The following is a 22,633-nucleotide window of genomic DNA, read 5'->3' as shown; positions in this document are numbered from 1 at the left end:
TGCACGTGCAATATAACGGAAGTTCAATCAGAGGACAGACACAAGCCTTCCAAGAACAAGGTACCTGTCTATGTTTCAAATAAATATAAAAATGTTTTTATAAGTATTTTGTTTAGTTGAATATAATTTAAAATAATTTTCTTGGTAAGGAAACTATTCACACACACCTTTTCTGTTTTCTCCTCTTCTTTTTCTTTTTCCTTCTCCTTTTCCTCAGTCTTTTCAGAGGATAAGACAACCATCGTAAGTTTTCTAACAATTTGCTTGGCCTCCACTATTTCTCGTTTGTGTTCCTCAATGATGGCATTATCCCCTGGAAGAAGCTAAAAACAAAAAACAAACACCAGAACATTATATCTGAAAATTAAAGTGACCTACTGGTATTTTTAATCACTTGAGCTCAAAGCAGAAGTTTGTCCTTCCTTGTTACTAATCAGATAAACTTACTCCCTGGGAGATTATCTTCCTTGCCACCATCACCCCAACAAGTATGTATACTATTAACAGACTACTCTGAAATCAAGGACTCATGAGAAATATAATACTGTTCTACTTCCTCACAACCATTAGTGATATAAGCTCTCTTTTTCCTCTCCAATTTACCATTCAGCCGTAGCTATACGGTGACAATGACACACATAGTTGATGGTAACATTTACAAAACTCAGTGCCTTAAAACAACGTGAATGTTCAAAAGCATAAATTTTCACTTGCTCATCTAAAGGAAAAAAAAAATTCATCACCAAGGAAAACCAGGTAACCTACTTAGAAACACACTTCGATTACACTTTATTTTAAAGGAATACCATTTCAAGCTTACCAAATTTCCTATCTATCAGGAGTGTGGTTTAAACATATGTAACATCTGTTTCTTAAAAACCATCTTACACTGAGATACAACTAATATGATAAAACCTCAGCATAGTCTTGTATGTTGAGAACAACCAGGGTGAGGAAGATAACCCTACACTCAGAAATTAAAAGGTCAAATTGTAAGACAGAAGAAAAGCTCTCTTTCTGACAAGCTTCAATTTGATTCCTAAAATTGTGCTTAAACTGCAAATAAGTAATCAAAACTTACTATGGAGTCATGACCTCTCTGATACAGTAATCTTTCTTCTATTGTTTTTAACAAGGGAAGATTTCTACTGTTTTTTCTCCTCCCAAACTGCAGTAGAGGAAGAAAAGACTAAGCATCACCTTGTTCAGAGAAAAGATAGTAGAATTCCTCAATTTCATAGAACTTTTGGGAAGAAAGAATCCCACTTGGAAAGGTAAAAGGTTTAAAGAAATACACTTTTCTCATTTGAAAACACAAGTAACCTACTCAGATTCACCAAGAAATACCTAGTGTGAAATTTCAAGGGGTAAATCCTATCTTCAGCATACCATACATATTATATATAGCTGCGTGTATATATACAGAAATAGAAAACTGTTCTTACAGGCTTGGATAGGGAAGGAATGGCAGAAGGGGGATAACATTCTTGATATAAACGATAAACCTGACAGCTGCTATTGTAAGGAGCCACACAATATATACCACTTCAGACTCAACACCTACACACTAATTATTTTCTTGAAACTCCCATAGCAAGTTAAATTAAGCCTGAACTTAAAAGAGGAAAAAAGTGCCATTCCAAACATGCAAAGACAGACAGAGAGACTGGCAGAGAGATTCTGGAATTGAAGTAGATTAAAAATGAGACTGAGAATCAACACAATGAAGATAAACAGTATAAATGAATGCAGGGACCATTCTAGCTGTGAGACTGTCAGAAAACATGCCCATACCTACACAGGTCTGAGCCAAGATTGCACAGGCCACTGTAACTCCAAGTCTGAGCATTTGTTTTGTAAGCTTACAAACATTCCTTCACAAACTAGCATTATTATCATGCATCCCTCCCTCTACACCAATTATCTGAGACATGCACGCCTACTCTCGCTCCAGCCAACATATTTTTAGCCAAAAGACTCCTATGAAGCCAGAGACAGTTATTAGCAAGTCCGATTGTGACTAATGCTATTAACTGCCATACAAACTAATGGCAGGACTACACTGCAAAATTTCCATAGCTGTAACTAGAGCTCATTTCCTTGATTTCAGTGGAAGAGTTAAGAGTCTTAAAATATCTATGGGTATCCTGAAATTAAAAATTGGTGTATAATGTAAAATTATTCTGATAACTAACATTGTGTTTACCATCTGCCAAACTGGTATGTTTGTTAGTTGATATGACTGTCAGACTGGAAAGGATAAGTGTCTCTGATTAAATCTGAACATGTAACTCCATTTTCCTCCTTCAACCTAACAAATTGTCAGAATTCTTGTAGATTGAATGACAGGCCTATTCACGAGTTGAAAAAAAAGCCTACTATTAAACTAAACAAAGTTTGTTAGGAGCTAATTGTCCTACCAGTTTTTCCAAAAATTGATCTTATAAAGCAAAATACTCAAAGTGTCTAGTTCTTAAGAAAGGTTACTTGAGCATTTAAAGCATACTCAGGCATTTACCTCCCACGTCCTATTCAGGCAGGAGGTAAATAACGTGGAAGATGCTACGGAGGTAATTCAAAGAAAGTGCATCACCATTCATATTTCAGCATGTGTTTATTTGAATATGTGGCACTAGAAAGTGCTGGAAATTTTAAAAAAACACTGAACATGTACATAGAATCACTGAATAGTTTGGGATAGAAGGGACCTTTAAAGGTCATCTAGTTCAACCATCTGCAATGAGCAGGGACATCTTCAACTAGAGCAGGGTGCTCACTGCCCCATCCAACCTGATCTTGAACATTCCCAGGGATGGGGCATCTACCACCTCTCTGCGCAACCTGGGCCACTGTTTCACCATCCTCATTGTCAAAAATTTCTTCCTTCTTCCTTCTATCTAGTCGAAATTTACCCTCTTTTAGTTTAAAACCATTACCCCTTGTCCTATAGCAACAGGCCCTGCTAAAATGTTTGTCTCTGTCTTTCTTATAAGACCCCTTTAAGTACTGGAAGGCTGCAATAACGTCTCCCCAGAGCTGCCTCTTCTCCAGGCTGAACAACCCCAACTCTCTCAGCCTGTCCTCACAGAAGCAGTGTTCCATCTCTCTGATCATTTTGGTGGCCCTCCTCTGGATCCACACCAACAGGTCCATGTCTTTCCTGTGCTGAGGGTTCCAGAGCTGGATGGAGCACTGCAGGTGGGGTCTCACCAGAGACATGTACAGGTATTACACAGTAGGTCCTCAATCTGAAGCTTTAGGGATAGGGTAAAAATATCTGACTTTCTTTTTTAAGTTTTCTTAGTTTTGGCATTTGACAGAGTAGCACTGTCACTTACATGAACATAAAGATCTTCCAAATCGATGAGATTATGTTGCAAAAGGACAGCGGCAACTCTGTATAAGGAGGAAGGTGTCTCACCACTTGGATCCTAAAAAGGGTAAGATTGCAAATTTAAGAAAAAAAGCAAACAGACCACTGCAGAATGTCATGAAACAGAAAAGAAACTACTCAAAGTTCAGATGAAACATATTAACCCACAGTTCTCCTCATTATCATGTTATTTAACCATTACTCCAAAGCCACTGGACTTAACTGCAATACACAGTCAATTTTCAGAAACAACAACATTCGATAATCTTCACACCTTATAGTGCTTGTATGCATATAAAAAACCAAACAAGTTCAAAGGGGAAGTATCAAGATTGTTTTCATCTGTCTTGGAGAATGCTAAGCATTCTCCTCTAATACACATTAGAGACTTCCACTCAAATCATGAAATTGCCACTTTTAATACTGGAATTTTAGAACTGCAAAATTAATTTCTATGTGGAAAAAAAATCTGCAGCAAAAATCTGTTATCACTGACTGCAGTTCAACAGTGAGGACAACCAACCACCAAAAAACAAAAATTAAGAATGGAAATACATTACCTGATAAAATTTGAATTTGAAACCAAGGATATGGCATAGAGTTTGAGGTTCACACATGTACATGTAAGACTCTATCAGTGGTACAAAGAAATCATCATACTCAGGTCTGCACTCATAGACTTCTAGGATAATATCCAAAACTCTGTTGGGATCAAGGTTAAAACATCCTAGTGGAGAAGAACAGAGTAGAAAAGCTTAACATTGCAACTTTTCATCTTCATTCTGTTACTAAACCACACAAATGCATCAGTTTTTCAAGTGAATTCTTCTCAGTTAAAATTGAGCCCGGATTTATCTATAGCAAAATCATCTGGATCATCTGTAAATACAGCATCGATCATTTTAACTTATGTTGAATATTGAAATGGGACTTCCAATTCACATTACAGAAAAACTAGAAATTACCATCTTAAGGCAATCATCTAATAAGTAAAAACCCAACCTCGCTAATACCACAGTGCCAGCAAAAGGCATGGGCTACTTCCTCCCCTCTTATGCTGCCACACATACTGAGGCAGTCACACAAATAAGCCAGCTAGAAATTATTTTACACCCCAGAAATTGTTCTGGTTTGAGCTAGACCCTGATCCACCTGGTTTTACTGTCCTGTCAATTCCATATTATCATTACTAGGGACAACGGTTTCTTTATTTTGAGGGGAGCAGGAGCAAGGATATAGATCAGCTTAAGGCAATGTTGTAATCATACCTGTATTTTACTATGTAAACTTTTCCACCAAAACTGCATGAGACATGCTTGAGACAGAAATATTAGTTATATCAAAAGAATCCATATCTAGGCTATTTTCTTCATTGTGCCGTGAGAAGTTTTATGCAAGCACATCCACTATGCAGATACATAACTGCAGCAGTCCTTCCTTCCATTTCCACTACACCAGGACCTACTGCAAGTCAGTAATTTAAATGAATTGACAATTTATATATAGGAAGTGTATTTGCAATTCCTAAAATTCCAGAAGACAAAAAAATGTTTTGTTTTAAAATTCCTCAAACTGAGTCTGCATTTTTTACTGTAGTAACTAGCAAAAAACATCCTCTTCTCTAGCTCTCTTCCAAAACAAGTAGTAGTATTACAGGGATTTGACAGTCTCAGGCAAAATTCTGTAACAGATGAAAAATTAACCTTTTGACCATTACTGCACTGGCACCATATGAAACAGGCATTGGTCTAAACATCAATATATTGTACAAAACTCTTTATTCAAAAAGGAAGTGTAAAACATGGGGAGTTACAGATATTTCCTGTTTTTAATGTATTTTGCACTTCGATTGTGACATTCCCACCAAGACTCAACTTAGAGATATGGACAAATCACAAACAGAAATAAAGGAAGAACATTTACTACTTCTCGTTTCTCTTCATAAGGAATCACTTGTTCAACTTCTTTAAGACTAAAAGAATGTTCATGAATTGAGTACCTTAAAATACCAAAAAGCATTACTTTGTTATACTCCAATCTGCCTGCTAAGAGACGACAAAGGCATCCTCAAAAAATAATGCTGAAATGAATCAAAAATCACAGCATGCATATTTGAGGCCATACCATAAATTCAGTATCTAAATTAAGTTTAACTTCACAATATTCCCAAAATTAATTTTGCCACAGAAACAAGAACTTCCGAATGTCCTCCAAGGTGATCTACCAATACATGTTACTATCGCACTACACGCCTGCATGACGTATTATTTGATCCACAGATTATCTCAAAGGGTAGTCTAGAGACACTCTCTGTAGTCCTAAAACCATGTAGGAAAACCAGTGCCCATATTCCTTCAAGAAATTCCTTACCTATTAAAGATTTGATATTTTCAAGGATTAAATCACTAGTGATATTTCCAGATAAGTCTTGCCCCAGTTCTGCAATGAGCTTTGCATAACCTTCATTCTCCTCTCTTAACAAATTAAACTTCTGTTGCTTATAACTGCAAATAAACAGAAATTAAACACTATTGTATAACACATGTCCACAGTGAAGCTTATTTATAATAATATTAAATTTGTTATACAAAATGCTAATTTTGAACACATTTTGAAGAAACTTTAATTTACCTGAACTACTGCAAAACTTTTGGAATGCAGTACAATGAATACCTGCAAGGTAGTGAGCATTCTCCACACAAATCCAGGTCTTCTATTATTTCAAATGCAGACCATTTAAAAGCAAGATTATGCTTCTACTTAACAGTAAAGCTTGTTCTTACACACCACGCTGGAGAACTGCTCTGTAACAGTCTGTGCTTAAGGACCTAGTTTCAAGTGATGTTCTTTGAGACTGAAACATTGGATGCAGAGACAAAAACCAAACATACACTACAAAAATATATCCTGTGTTGCCAAAACTAACATAACTACATTTTCTTAGTTATGAAAGCAAATGCCTATGCTTAACTAATGCAACAGCAATAATTAATTTTCTTATGCTTTGAAAATTCACATTTCTTACAAATAAAATTAAATCTTAATTATTTAATCTGCACATATGGAATCACTGTAGCAAAAGCCATAGCAATAGATGACATTAAAAAAGATTTTACATTTCTCAAGAGTTTGAAAACCAAGAGGCTTAACAAAGTTCTTTTGTCAATGACAAGTTAAAGTGCAACAAAACACATTTCCTAAAGAAAATTGAGTATTTTATGAAAAGAAACACTACACATTGTTAGAAAATACTGTTACCGGACTAATTACCATTGCCCCTCCCCACCCACGCCCCAAAAAACTCTTACCCCAAAACTTACAATAGTTTTGTCTTTATTTTAACAGATTTCTGATTGAACTGTTGAGACTGCTTGATAAGTCCTAACGACTCCAGTGTCTCTGGATCTAAACGCTCCTTTAGGACAGTGTCAGATACAAGATACTAAAAAACACCAAAAACATACATCAAATTTGTCAATTAGAACGACCTAGAAATATTGTGATTATTACTTTAGGCTACATATTTGTTCTGACTACAAAAAAAAAGTTAAAATATCATGATATACCATGATCCTAAATGTATTCTGTCCCAAACACAGAAGTGGACAAAACTGAGAAACTACTTCACTGAAATTGGAATTTTACAGTCATATATTTTATATAAAAAAGCACCTTGAAGACACAAGCCCTAGAGCCCAATTGCTGGTACAAACACAGCATCTAGGGATATTATTACCAAGAACTGCATATTTACAAAGCTTAAACTCATTCTTTCTTGTATTCTGGGAGAAAAGTCTTACTTTCATATGCTGAGTTTTCCTACAAATCAAGCTTATTCCATGTGGTTAGGAATGACACTTCTAAAGACAGAGGAGGTTGCATAAAGAAGTCCAACTCAAAACACACTTCAGAAGCAAAATTTCTGTTGAACTGACAGGGGAAAAACTTAAGTTCTCTCAGAACTCTTTAAAGAATTCAACGGACAACCATACTATATTACTCTACCATAATGCTTTGAAGGTGCATTTTTAAATTGTTTATTAAAACATTTTAATAGTATTTTCCTAAAAAAAAAACAACAAAACCAAAAAAAACCCAACAAAAAAAACCCCACAAAGCTAGCTTCAGAACTGATCTTTCTTGTCAGATTTTGGCATATACTTTTACCAAAAGACTTCAAGTGCAACTTACCAGACAGGCTAATACCAGTTGGGTAAAATGATCCCTCTTACTTTTTTCTTCTAAACAGCTTGTTTCAATATCTAGTAGAAAAGACAGTGGAAAAAAAAAGGAAAAAAAAAAATCATTACTTGTGGAATTTCTAAGAGTTTCTTATTTTTACAACTATTTCAATAAATGCTAATGATAACATAATGCAAAGCAGCTTGTTTATAACATGCTAGCTTCTTGCCACTTTCCAGCTACTCATCCACCTTGAGGTCCACATAGTATTTTGATGACAATTCTCACACATCCACAAGTGTCATGAAAATGTAAAACAGAAACCAGAGGAATGCCATAATAATTTTTCTTGCTCTTCTCTCTTGTTGCAATAAGGTTTATGGCAAGCATTAGGAATCAATAATAAGCATGACAGAAAAGAAATAAGAATCACTGAGAAGAACTACATGATCCCAGCCTTAATGTCATGTTCTAGTCTCCTTCCCTGCATCTTCAGAGTAACTACCATATACTGCCTGGTCTGCAGTCTTTTACTAGCTATGGCTCTGTATTTCCATTCTTTTCTTTTGCGTTGTCAACTACTGAATGCAATTCATAAATTCACTCCTGTGGGAAGACGGGCCATAAAACAATGGCCAAGGAAGCACACTTGTTTAAAGTAGTTTAAAAAAGCACATCATTGCAGGAAGCGAGGAGCTGCAAAAGGAGTGGAAAACTCAGTAAAAGAATGCAAGGCAGACATTAAAAAAAAAAAAACACCACCCCAAAACTCACACACATACTCACAGAAAAACTAGACCCATAGAGAAAATATCAACAACTAAGATCTGAGAAAGAAGCCCCCAAACAGACTAAAAACCAATGAATTAGCAGGGTGGCAGTGGAGGCAACAGATTTGCCTGATCAGTCTGCACCCTAACAGCCAAGCCTCTCGGCCAAAGAAGAATTTGCAGGATAAAAAATTAGTCCCGGGAACGTGGATGAGTCTTCAAACTCACAGAGTTTGAAGCTTAGCTCCTTAGGCATACTATTTTTCTCTGCTACTACTGGAGGCACAGAATTTGGCTACACAAATTTGAAGGGAAGGAGCAAAAGAAAAAAAAAAAAAGGCAGCAGACATACACTAGTTCCAGTTATTCAAGTAGTTCAAGAAGCAACTACTCTAAGTTTTCTAACCCAGCTTAAAAAATGAGAGTATCAGTGTAATACTGCATTACAAAAACTAATTATTACAAAAAGATGATACAAGTACACAGAATTAAACATTATGAATAAAACAAAGTAAAAATTCATAATTTCAATGTTAACTGAACTGAGGTTGCATATGCAAACTTAATTAGATGCCTCTCTGCACAGGCAGCCACAGCACAGAAGACACCACACTCCTTCGGTATACGGAGCAAACCAGGATCTGTGATTAGCAGACTGTCAAAAGAATTTGCTGAAATTTGTTTAAAACACAGAGACATAGAACAAGAGAGAACATGCAAGCAGTTAAAACTACTATCTGGAAAAAAGTATACAGGATTAAAATGCTAAAAGCATGGGAGAAACAGCTTTGATCAACATCACAACATAAAAATCCAGAAGTTATTACCAGAATAAGAAGTACACAACTTTAAAGTCTGCTCAGTTGGCAGACAGTAACTTGGTAAATGATGCCATTCGCTTTTAGATTTCTGGACAATTAGTACAAGCTCCATTTCATTAACAGTGACAGTACGGATAAAAATATTTACAGAACACACTCAGAGAACAGAGGATCTACCTACCAGTAAGCCAACTTTTATTCAAAACACTTGTAAGAATGGTAACAACACTAAGTCACTGATTCCATTAGCTAACATCCAACATTCTTACAAGCTAGCTCCTCTAACTGTTCTTGGCAGATCAATTTCCACTGCCTTTAACTGGTAAACTTCTGGAAAGTATAACACAACAAAGCAGAATGAAAAGATGTTAACAACTGAGACACAGATACACTGAGGAAAAATCAACACGTATTTTGTAAGAAGTCATGCTTTACAGATTTAATGAAGTTTCCTGAAGTCAACAAGCAAATGCACAAAGCACCTATTTCTCCAAATCTTTCACAATGCTGAAAGTAAGGGAACCCAGCTTACCTAATATGCAGAATACATCAGCTAGGATAGAAGGCATGTCTTCCCGAAATTCCTTAAAAAGAAAAAGATCACACTTAGTGGATACAGAAATTCCAGTATGTACACTTAGAAAATTCTTATTCCATTACATAAAAAACACTTCATCATAAAGTAAAATCAAATTAATAATGCATATTATTCCTAGTGATATTAATAATAATTAATAATTCAGGTTAATTCATTGTGAAGAGGCTCAATTACTGACTAGTATCTAACAAAAGTGCTGTACTAATTACGGATATGTAATGAAGTAACATAACATTTTAATGTAATTTTAAAAAGCATCTAGTGGCCAGGGACAAAGCCCTCTGGTTACTACCTTCATTTCTCTAGCACAATGGAACTCCTTCTCTGAAGAGCAGCAGCAGCCTGTACAGTAAACTATAGTCTCTCAGGCACCAAACAAATGACTATTTCCTACAGTAACTAAAGATCAAACATTTTCACATGCCCTCCCAAAAGCAAGGTGCACTTCAGCCTTGACTTCTCTCAAACACAATGCGGAAGTTTAAAAAGCTAAAAAGGTTATCCTAAAATAGATTACTGCAAAACGTTATTTTTTCTTTATGTTCTATACATGTCAATACAGCAATCTAAGAACTTACTAAGAACAAGGACTAATTTTTAGAGAACTTTGTAATGTGATCTTTTTCAGATTTTTTTTAAGGAACTTAAAAGTTGAGAGGGAAATACTCTTTTTCCCTACTTAATCTATTTGTACTCAAAGCATTTTAAAAAAAATTTTTTTCAAACAAAGTCTAATGGATTATTTTAAAGGCAGTCATGGGACTTAGACATGTCAATACTAAAATGGCAGACACGCACATTGTTACACTGTAAGAAAGAATTATAAAAAACAGTAGGTGGCATTACAGACATGCTGCATAAACATGTGCAATCTATTTTTAACATTTATTAAAAACTTCAGCCTTCATATGCCCTTAAAAAATTATTTGATCTGTAATTTATGCTAAAATGAATACATATACTCCTCACCACAAAAAGGAGAAAAAACACTGACAAACTACACGTATGTACAAGTGTATATAAATGAAGAAAAAGGACTTGACAAGAATGACTTTTTAGACATGAAAAAAAAAAATCTGTTGACTATTACCCTGCTTGATTTTCATTCAGACTTTTATAACAAACTAAAAATTTATTAAGTATGCAATTATTACAAATATATACTTACTATGACATCACCAAGAACGTTAGAAGCTTGATCATGCTTTAAGTTTCCTCTGACAACGTGGTATGCAAGCTCGTACAAAGCCTGCTGGATATCTGTTGAAAGAAGACAGATTATTAAGGAACATATTAGATAATCCTTGGTCTAACTTTTAAAGCAATGTTTACAATAATGCTGTAGACTTCAAACACCCTGCAAGTAAAGGGGATATGCTTCTCTTAACAATGAGAGGGATTACTGTATTACTGCTGATAGATTAAATTTGACCATCAATATCTAAGACTTCGTACAAGCAGATAGTAAGTGATGGATTTTCCCTACAGTTTATGGGTAACAGTAAAACGGGATGAAAAACTAGAGTCCTGCACATAATAACTTGAGTCTTGGCAGTTGGTTTAACCAAGACACCTTTAACTTATAATTTACATAAATACCATGTATATATATATAAAAAAATATAATACATATTAAACATTCCAGTACTTTTTCTTAATCGTATCTCATCACAGATATATTTTCAAAAAACGTATCTCTAGGAGAAAGTATAATTTCATTGGAGAAAAAATGCTCAATGAGGATGTTTTAATTTTATTTTTCTAAGGAAATTCTCCCATAACTGAAGAATGCTGTTTTACAAAAGCTCGTATTAAGCTGAAGCACTAAACAAAGGTGCTGTGTTTGACAAAAAAAAAAACCCCAAAAATCTTACAAGGTTAAGCACGGTGGTTGCAAAAACATCTATGATAAGAACAATTCCTTACAAGTTTATATAATACTCCACAATGTCGCTATACTTTTTTGTGCATGAAAAAATAATAAAACACCATGCTTTCACCTTGCATTTGTACCATGTGGTTTGCTCAATAAACAATATTCGCAATAGGTATACACGTTACAGATCTTAATGACTTAAACCAAGTACTCAATAACTTAGTGACTGCAGACCACTGTAGCTGCATTAAAAGCAGATATTCTTTTTATTTATTTTTTTAAATGGACATGTTAATTTAATCTATCATGGCGCTTTCGGCAAAGAACACTAACTGCTAAAGACTTGAATATAGCAGGATTGGTTTAGACATCAATTCTACCCTGCTACTTTGAAGGCCAATTCAAGAGGACAGTTTGGTGCAGCACCCAATTTATTAATTTTACGATGAACCCAAACCAGCCATACACATAGCCTCAGACATGCCTCTGCAAGTGGCTCCCCACATTGTGGGGTATGTTACACAGGTACACTGCCAAATCTGACCCATCTCCGTAAGCTTTTAGTACATTGTACTTCAATAAATGTCCTTCTGGAACTAAAAGGCAGAAATGCAAGTGTCAGTGCAGTTTTCAGAACTGAATCCAGGTCATGTGGACTCAAATTCTTAGCAGTCAGCATCTCTGTACCTCACTCCAGATCATACACATTTTCAGGGGGTTTCCCATCACCAGAAGAACTTCAGCTATTCCTACTGTCTATTAATTCCTCCAATATAGCCACTGCATATCTGTCTAGTCATTCCCATGGGATCTTTTAGATCCTGACAGCAAGGAGAAAGAAAAAGAAACCAGTGTATAGAAATAGTCAACCTCTGTCTAGAACAGAGAACAGCTGGTGGCCTTTCTTCAAAAACTTTGGGAATCTTCTTAATAATGTAACTTACATTGAAATGTTGTGATTTATGTTTTAATTTATTACAATTGCCCATTATGACTATTTTAGCAAGAACCCAAAACACCATGTAAACAGCATTGCACATCTGCGGTCTTAATAATATGGAAGCTTTTCTTCCAAGAGGTTCTGCAAAGCAGACAAAAATTTAACTTTTCCTTAAACACCAAAGATTTCTTAAAGTGAGAATTTAAAACTTAAAGACAGCACCGTCTTTCGCTAACAAAGGAGAAAAAAGTCTAGAACTCGGAAACAGTTGTAAAAATTACTTTCTGCAGTATACAATCACACTTGCATACATTAGTGTTCATATATTTAACTTTTAGAATAAAATCTAGCTGCATGTTGTTTGTAAAATGAATTCAATTTTCTACAGCACAGACCAAATACTGGACTACCCCACAGCTTACTACTGTCTAAGCAATCTTGCACCCAGACCCCTCTGAAGACAAATCTAGTTGTGGATGTTTGTATTACCTTACTATTTGCAGTATTCACCTTTAGCACACATTAATGGTCACCATATATTAATGTTCCAAGCAGATACATTCAGAAGTACAATGATCAACTGTTTCCAGGCTTTTTTTAATTTAATAAAAAACAACCAAAAAAACACACAACTTACCTCGGAAACCCATATTATCATGGCTTTTGTTTTCACTAAGAGTGCGACATAGTTGCACACTGAAATAAAAAAGAAAAAAACATTAAAATAGTTAGATATTAGTATACACACAAATGTTTTGGGGCTCTTTTTTTTTTGTTTTTGTTCTGGCTGAAATAACTTTAAATTTGGGCAGTTTAGACAGCTGACTACATTTTAATTTTCATAGAGTAAACATTAATTCACAGAAGTTACACAGCAAAGAAATACAAGACTCCCAATAGATCTCATGCATATATATATCATATAGTTAAAAAAAATCCTTCCTAACATTACACATACTTAGCCACAGAAAAGTGAGAACGCTAGGCAATTTCAGTATGTGAAAGGAAGCATGGAAGTGCTAGCATTAACTTACTGTCATTAACGAAAGAGAAAATGGTTCTCACAGAAATACTATGATTGTAATAGTTTTCAAACTCTGGCCTGTAAAAAATTTTTAACATTAAACTATGTGCACAATTTCCTGATGCAATGTTTTATCAATGGTAAGAAAGAATTTTACCTATTCTGGTCTCTAAGAGAATCCACTACAGGATGCAAAGACCTGTTATGTTACATTGTTCTTACTCACTTCTGAGGCTCCCTCAACCAAATTACCCATATGTAAAAAGCCATATATAAAAAAAACACCCACTAAATACTGTACAGACTGTCCCATGAAGTAAAACAGTATTTATGCGTGTTATAAAATAAATGCTTAAAGAGCAGGCTTTTTCACAACACTGATGGCTTTGAAACGGACATGCTTCCAGACTACAAGGATTTCCCTCTCCTCTACCACTACTGTCACCCCAGCAGGAGGCTTCAAAAGCAGTTTCACATTTAAAAGCAACAATATTTTAAAAAAGCTAGTGATTTACCTATAATATAACAGACATCAATCAATATCTTAAGAATTTTCTTCACACTTGCAAATTTTCAGTGAAAAGTTTCACCTATTTTTCATCAAAAAGTCTTTCATTTGCAGAAACCGAAGACAGTAATCAGAGCTGTATCATATTCCTACATAAGATAGCAAGACTACAATTTCCTGTGGGAGCGATTTTTAAGCATGTTCTCAAATAAGGCAGGTATGTACAATTATTATAGAGGCTTATCATGAAAGATAAACAGTAAAAAAGGATTCTGTAGCAATCTCTTACTCATTCTATTTGCATCCTATACAGTTTATTACCTCTCTAGCAGGACTAAACAGCTGCCCCAGCTATCAAAGGATTGTAATTAGCAAATACAAGGTATATGCACCCTTTAATGACAACTGGAAAACGCAGTTTCACATCTAATGTCATCAGCAGAAACATGCAAGCTCAGCAAAATGCAATGGTATGGCTGAGATGTTCTAAATGCTATTGGAAAGAATGCAATAAATTTAGAAATAACCAGAACAGAGACAGCAAAATAGGGGAATACGTAATTTATTTTATTTTTCATGAATGTTAAGTGCAAATTTTTTTTTTAAAGCAGCCATAGATTTTTTTTGCCAGCTGTCTCCAAAGAGTGTATCAGTTTGACCTAAGCCAGATTTTCTTAAATTTTAATTACTACTCCTCCACAAAAAAGTTACCCTGTAAGCACTCATTTCTAAGCTCTGTATACAAGTAATGGTGAAGTGAAACATCCAATTACAAAAAAATTATCTCCCGAGATGCACACTTTGACCCCTATGTCATAAGGTGATATCATCAACCAGGTTACATGAGCAGCAACCCTGTCTGCTTGGACTGAAGAGTTCACTTAAGTACATTTTAATACAAAGTAAGAGTTCTAACCTTTTCCAATTCCCTTTCCAGCAACACCAAAACAGTACTGTCAACTTCACATTACTTTAAGACACAAATCTGTTTGATCAATGTAACAAGAAACCCTACTTAAAAATCAGTCTGTAAAAAAACTTGCTTTATATTTGCAATTAAAACCCCCTGAATTATTAAATTGGGAGGGAAAAAAGTAAACATTTTCTTTTTGTGAAAGTCTACATGGGAAAATTTTGGTAGTAGAAAAGAAGGTGTTGGTATTACTCTTTGGATCTAAATTAATGATTGTGCTTATATTCTTTCATATAGGTACTCTAACTCCAAAGGAAGATGACCTTTTCTGAAGGTGCCATCAGGCAGTACAACTGAACTGATTTAATGGCTTGCTGCTGCAGAAATGGACACATTCACCCATACTTCTTCCCTTCTCGGCCACACAGTTCTAGTCCTCATGTCAGTTAAATCAGTTAAATAAACTTGGCAGAAAACTGGACAAAAAACTTCTTCTGCCAACTCTGCAAGTTGAAGCAGCTTACCAGGAGGTCAGATAAGCACCAGCGTAGAGAGCGCTGGTAAATGAAGACAAGGCAGAATTCTTCCCTTCCAGTACCACCGAGCAGCTGTGATTTTAGTTCATCTAGCCTCAAATGAGTGCATCATAAATTAAAATCAAAATACTTGCGTGTTCACAAGAATAAAACTGTCAATATTAGTACAATTAATCAACTCAGAAACAAAGCCACAACAATACTTTCCCACTTAAACAATGCCCAGGACAATGGAAATTTATCAGGTCCACTTTTCAGTTCCACAGACCCAAACTGTCTGTTAAGAGTTTGAAACTTTTATTATGCTAATCTTGTAGTTCATTGCTGCAAGCTTAGGATGGAGAACTCGCCTGCTCTGCTAAAACCTGTATCACTTGATATGAAGATAAAACTGTGTAATACATGTAAAATAGAATTAAAAATGGGATAACCTAGAAAGTAAAAATAATTTTAAAATAATCACAGAATCACTTCTGAAAACCAAAGTCTCAAAATTAAATTTGTCTTGGACTAAGATGGGATAGGTTTGCTTAAACAGCAAATTCTGAAGCAGCGTTGAGCACCTATCGAACAAGTTTGCATCACAGAGCCAGCAACTGAACCTAAGCCTCCCAATTCATACGCAACGTCCTACATCCTCAATTACACTCCCACACAGAGTATATGGCAGTAATTATCACAAAGTGCATGTGCCTGCAAACATGGAAGCATATGCATAATTCAGCTGATGTGGGTAGTTCTCTAGTTGAGATAAAGTACAATCAATTGCATTCTGCAGTCAGGATGGCAAAACTACAACTAAACTCCCTTTTCCTGACTCTCAGCCCTTCACCTCAACACTGTGACATTCCTTGTGCAAGTAAAGTAACAAACATGTTGGCCGTGCTTGAGATGGAGTCTCAAAATTTCACATTTACAGAATGTTAAGCTTCTTCAGTTTATCTTGAGGCTTAACATACTGCATAAACTGCCAGCCAAGTACATTATTAAAGCCCTACTTCCCCACTAAAGGGTCCTCGATGTGTCTGATCTATCACAAAACAAGGTAAGCTATCAGTCTAATAGTAAGTGCTTGCCATTGTATGCATTTTATAGGTATCCATATGGGCTATAGTCATAGACCAGCATCTTATCACAGAAGACATTATACAAAACAATACAATTTCACTACAAAGGACAGTGTAAATACACACAAACAGGTCTACAAGGAGTCTAGACTGATCAGCATAGTAAGCAGTCACACACAGAGTCCAACTCAATCTCTACACAGTATCTGGAAGTAGCAAAACAAACACACATAATTTAATAAATTCTATTCAGACAGAGAAGGGTCTAAACAAAACAGAAAATGACAGATAAGATGACCCCATCCTGATCAACTTATAGTTTTGGCACGTAAATACAGTTGAAACTACCACAATGTACATTTATGTATTTGTATTGGATATTATTACACATCAGTAGCTGGATTAATTAAAATCAAAGCATGTACAGTTTTGAACAAGGTCTACTGAACAATTTCTAGGCAGTGAATGGTCACTGCTACCTAAGCTCTATGACGCTGCCTTACTAATTAACCTTATGATGCTCTAAGACACATACAAAATCCTTACCTTCTGGTTTTTGGGTATTACTGTTACACCATGACAATCTGATCATATCAGCAAACATAAAGTTCATAGTTTTTCACAGCAAATTATTAGTCAATTTAAAACTCACTTCCTTACTGGATTTCTTTAGAACACCCCTACAGGTTGCTTTCTTTATGAAACAATCAAACCTTTTCTTCCCCTGCCCCCAGTAACAGCACCTCCCACCAGCTACATCAGTATTACAAATCCTGTATGTTTTCAAGCATAGGCAGACCACCACCGCACCACTCAGGATCACCTAAGAAAACATACAGCAATCATCTTAAGCACCCATTACTAGTCACAGTAGAAGCTGAAATGTCAAATAAAAACAAATCATTTACTTCTCTCAATACAGTTTCATATTCCCTCAAAACATAAAATTGAGGTTTTACTTAGGTAACTAGTAAGTGCCAGAATACTATGTTGGGCTGATCTAACCAGATCATGTAACCCATTTCATGCTCCAACAAATATTTTTTTCTTTTCATAAGACCTAATCTCCTCTTTTTGCTAATTATGAGGGCTTTTTTTCCTGCAATCCTCACTTTTCAACAAAGCTGGTATTTCCCTCCCTGTGAATAAGCCCAACACTTTGTTTAAAAACAAAACAGACCCCTCCATACAAGAGTTAATGTACTCTGACTTCATGCATGGGCTTTATTAAATGAGACTTCCATAGAGTAAAAAATACAAACAAGACAAAAAACCCACAAAAATTCTAAAATTTTTGCCAATCCTGTATTTGCTAGAATTGTCAGTTTTGTCCTTTTGCAGCATCCTTCCCCTCCCCTTTTTTGTACCTTGTTTATCAAGATAACATGTTGTCTTAGCTTTGAACCACAAACCCTGAGATTGGAACTGGGGCCTAGACCTAATTTATATTTCTGAGCATATTTGTATTAGATAAATAATTTAATAAAAAGTTATCATTACATTTATTCCCCTTTTACTTTAAATACTATTTTAAAATATTTCATGTGTTTCATTTTGGAAGAGAACATCCTAATTTTATTTTCCTTCAGTAAAACTGGAGATAGGAATTTTTGGAAAAAGAAATGCAAAGTTACCTACCAAAGATTCCCCCAAAAAAGTTAGTCTCCTAAAAAGTTCTCTAGATACTGACTACAGATACATTCTTTTGCTTCTAGAAAGCAAGTTCATACATATGCCACATGCTTATAAAGCTGTCACTGCAAAAACTGACAACTGGTATCCACACACAATCACATTTCTTTTAAAATGTATGGCATCTTTTGCAAACTACTCTTTAAATCATGCCTGGAACTGCAGTTAAGCAGTATTCCAAATGAAGTGTAAATGCCACAAACACAGGAATTTTGCCTATCATTTTATTTAATTGGTCCCACAGCAGATTAACACTCTCTTGCCATCATAGTTAAGAAGTACTACTCTAGGGGGAGGGGAAAATCAGAAAAGGTTTTATCATGGTCAAAAGCCAAGCTAACTTGCCTCTTACACAGTTAAAAGTTCTGCTAATTCTATGCAAACGATGCAGTTGCCATTATATGATCAACTATGAAATTTCTGTCCTCGTGCAAATTCCATACAATCTCAGTGATCACAGCAGTAAGTTACAAAAATCCTAAGTCATTTTTGCCTGTAGTCACATAACAACCATTACAGAAAAGCTAGCAAATACATAACATTATATATGTGTAGATGCACAAGTCATTTGCGCATTTCTGAAAGGTATCAGTATACATTTATACATTTTATTCTTTGTTATTCATACAGAAGTTCTTAAACACAGAAGTTCAATAAAAAGGACTCTGTGCTTATTACATAAAAATCACCATGCTGGATGCAAATTCAACTATTGCCACAAAATCATAAGCAGGAGATTTAATAAAGCAATGCAAGCCTTAGCATTGTTTGGCAACTCCTGAACACTTTTATTATTGCTGGAAATGTAGGTACAGAAGAGATTTTTATTGGCCTTGTATCATTCACATTAAACCATGTTAAACTTACATGCTAATGCAATAATGGTTCTAGCACAATTCAAAGCCAAAAATGGCATGGCTATAAGGCGGGGGGGGGGCCTTCAATACAAAATGGAGGGTTTGGGGAGAATGGTGTTTTGTGCAGGGAGCCTCTATGTGCTCCATTCTCTATCCCACTACCTTTTTCTTCATGCACAGAGAAGATCATTACCATATCTCCACAACCTTTTAAAACAGATGAACAAAAGAAAGTAACACAAAAGAGTGAGTGAATATCAAGTACTGTTTCTTAAAGTGATCCCCCAAACACCCACATTTGAAACTGTAGGGTTTTTTTAGTTACAACAAAAAACAGAAGGGCACGGAACAATTAAAATAACAGCATTTACAAACATATAGTTAGTACACAGAATACCCCTGTCCACACTAACATAGTAACGTGCAACTGACAGACTGGTGACTGCCACCCTGAAGAGAAGCACTCCCGAAACACAGCAGGCAGCAGAGCTAGCGACCCTGCCAAGCTACGACTACTTAAAACTGATACACAAAAGGCTCTGAAAAGGAAAAGCTCCTAGCAAACCTAGACTGATATGGGAAGCTGCAGCCAGACCCCTCAGCACACAAGGGTTACCTTGTAGGACGAATAGGAATGACTAGCTGATCCCACCTTGCCTGAATCAAAGAACACAGCGCTAATCAACCCGGAATAGGTAAAAGATAGGAACGGGGGCCGAGACCTCTGCCAGAAAGGCCAACATCGTGCAGCCAGCGAAGCAAGAACGCTTCAGGCTCCATATTATCCCGGGGGGCCGCCTCAACCGGGGCCCGACACCCGATAAACCAAACCCAGAGGCAGGAAGGGGGCGCTCGGGGAGCGGGCGACGGGCGCCAAGACAGCTAGGCCCAGCTGCCGGGGACGAGTTTCGGCGGAGGTCGTCAGCAACCGACAAAGGAGGCCGTGCCGGATAGGAAGGCGGCCAGGGTCCTCTGTCCGACCAGGATTTCGTCCCTCAGCCCCAGCAGCAAGGACGCAGCCCCGAGCGACGTCCTCCCCGCCCGCTCCCACCTCTTCGCCGCCCCCCCTCCAGCCTCCCCCGAGCGGTGAGGCCCAGGCCGCCTCTCCCTCCCGCAGGCCGGCGGCCTACAGCGCCCCATCACCTTCCCGCGCCACAGCCCCGCACTCACAACTCGTTCTTGCCCCCTTTCTCCCAGTTCTTTATCCACTCGGCAGGGAGCAGCGCCGCCATCTTCCCCGTGTGGCGCCGAGAGCCCGGATGGTGGAGCAACGGGCCCGGGTCAGAGGGGACGCAACGGCCCGCGAGGAACGACGGGACGCGAACGCGCCGTACCCTGGGAGACGGCGCGCGCCGTTCCATCGCGCCTGCGCGTTAGCGTGCGGTAGCCCCGCCCCCCCAGCGCGCCCGCCCCCCCCCCCCCCCAGCGCGCCCGCCCCGTAGCAGAGCGGTAGCCGTCCCGGGGTACCGCGGGAACCCCGCGGAGCCTTTCCGCGGCCCCGGCCCTTGAGCCTCCGTGCAGCTAGGCTGCCAGCAGGGCCCCGCAGGCCACCCGAGAGCCCGGCCGGCCGGTCACCAGCCGGCAGGGCCTCCCCGCAGCCGGTCGCCCCGAGTGGAGCCAGCCCAGGCGGCCGTTAAACGCCTGTGGGCGGGGGGAGCCTGCTGGGGATTCCTAACGAGAGGCGGCGGGTGGAGCCGGCGGTGGTCGCGTCACACAGCTCGCTTCACCAAGTTCGTAAAAATACTGCAAGCAAGGATTTTCACAAATTTAAAAACACGGTTCGAGAAACACAGCGAGGTAGCTTGAGCGTGTGTTTGGTGCGCCCATGACACACAGCATCCTTCGTGAATCGTGCTTCAGCCCCTTAGAAGAACGTTGACAGTTAAGAGTTAAAAACCTTTCTGTTACTTTTCAGATCGTGAGCTTCGGAATCTGATGCAAAATCAGATTCCAGCATCACCGTTTAGAAACAGAAAGAGTTTTCCCTTGTATAAAAAAAAAAAAGGCAGATTCTGTAATGGGGGGAAAAGCTCTGCTTTTTCCCCAAACCGTGTGGTGCTTTGCATCACTGTTCCCCAAAAAAACACTGCAAAACTGTCGACTGTGCATAAGATACGGTATCAAACCCTAAACCTGCAAGTACACATTTCTTTAGTTGATTATATTGCATTATTTATCCTATTACAGTCTCCAGTAGAAATTCAGAGTATCAGAGATACATTGTACTATGTTTGAAACCTGATCTTTTTGCCCATGGTACATCCTCTTGATTATGGATATAAACATGACAAACAACTATATGGATGTCGTCTTGTGATTAGCATCCCTAATACATGTGCCCAACTTACTACATGTTATTCACCTCTGTTAGTCTCTCCAAGCTGTAATTTCTTCCAGTTGCTAATCAGGATATATGAGTTAAGAAAAACTTTTGGTCAGGCAGCACATGTTTTTGGTCTTTCCAGAAATTCCTTCTGCCTGTCAAGAAGTTTTTATTTCATCTGCCGTATCAGTCTTGTACATGCTTCCTCCTCTATTGAAGTGTAAATCATTTCACAGATATGATGAAACTGAAGAAAATTGAGAATATGAAATTAAAAAAAACAGACCGCAAACAAAAAAAAACGGTCAGCCCTAAGTGCACTTGTGCCTGTTTCAGTGCTAGCACTGCTGTGGTTTCTCTGCTGCATGTTGTATTCTCCACATTTAACAGAAACATGTAGCACTGTCGTGGTTTAGCCCCAGCCAGCAGCTGAGCAGCAGGCAGCTGCTCGCTTGCCTCCCCCCAGCCTGGTGGGATGGGGGAGAGAATCAGAAAAAAAACTCGTGGGTTGAGATTGAAACAGTTTAATAGGACAGCAAAGGAAGATGAAATAATAATAACAACAACAATAACAATAAATTGTATTTAGTATATATTATAATAAAGGAATACACAACAAACAGTGATGCACAATGCAACAATTGCTCACCTCCCGGTGATCGATAGCCCGTCCCAAGCAGTGATTCCCACTCCCCGGACAACTCCACTTTCACACACCGAGCACGATGTTACATGGCAGGGAACATCCCTTTGGCCAGCCGGGGTCAGCTGTCCTGGCCGTGCCCCCTCCCAGCTTCTTATGCCCCTCCAGGCTGGCAGAGCATGGGAAGCCAAAAATTCCTTGACTTATTAAAGTCTGACTACAACTACTTAGCAACAGCTAAAAACATCAGTGTGTTATCAACATTGTTCTCATACTAAATCCAAAACACAGCACTGTACCAGCTATTAGGAAGGAATTCAACTCTGTCCCAGCCAGGACAAGCTTGCCAGCACTCTGTGTAAAAGTGTTGTTCTACTTTGAAAATAGCCCTGATCAGAAAGTCTGTAGAATCTCAGCAAATCCATATAACTGCTGACTGAGAGAGGGAATAGTGTTGCTTTAATTACTATTCACAGCCAGTCCTGTGCAAGCTGTATTTTATACAGAATG

At 37.7% G+C, this 22,633-nt stretch overlaps 1 protein-coding gene across 1 annotated transcript in view; it reads right to left on the bottom strand.

The window, feature by feature from the left end:
* THOC2 (THO complex subunit 2) overlaps nucleotides 1-20,389 on the bottom strand; it is a gene marked incomplete at its 5' end in the record, with an annotated part of 51,758 nt that extends 31,369 nt beyond the window's left edge. Inside the window, 10 exons of the mRNA XM_082004277.1 lie at nucleotides 168-323; nucleotides 3,339-3,431; nucleotides 3,934-4,100; nucleotides 5,744-5,877; nucleotides 6,694-6,815; nucleotides 7,565-7,635; nucleotides 9,679-9,730; nucleotides 10,913-11,004; nucleotides 13,198-13,256; nucleotides 20,328-20,389. Of these exons, the coding sequence (XP_081860403.1) occupies nucleotides 168-323; nucleotides 3,339-3,431; nucleotides 3,934-4,100; nucleotides 5,744-5,877; nucleotides 6,694-6,815; nucleotides 7,565-7,635; nucleotides 9,679-9,730; nucleotides 10,913-11,004; nucleotides 13,198-13,256; nucleotides 20,328-20,389 (1,008 nt within the window). The remainder of the gene's footprint in view (nucleotides 1-167; nucleotides 324-3,338; nucleotides 3,432-3,933; nucleotides 4,101-5,743; nucleotides 5,878-6,693; nucleotides 6,816-7,564; nucleotides 7,636-9,678; nucleotides 9,731-10,912; nucleotides 11,005-13,197; nucleotides 13,257-20,327) is intronic.
* Nucleotides 20,390-22,633: the final 2,244 nt, after the last annotated feature.

This window comes from Phaethon aethereus, assembly GCF_964289735.1.
Source record: "Phaethon aethereus genome assembly, chromosome: 10".
Taxonomy (NCBI): domain Eukaryota; kingdom Metazoa; phylum Chordata; class Aves; order Phaethontiformes; family Phaethontidae; genus Phaethon; species Phaethon aethereus.
This window is presented reverse-complemented; position numbering and strand designations above follow the sequence as displayed.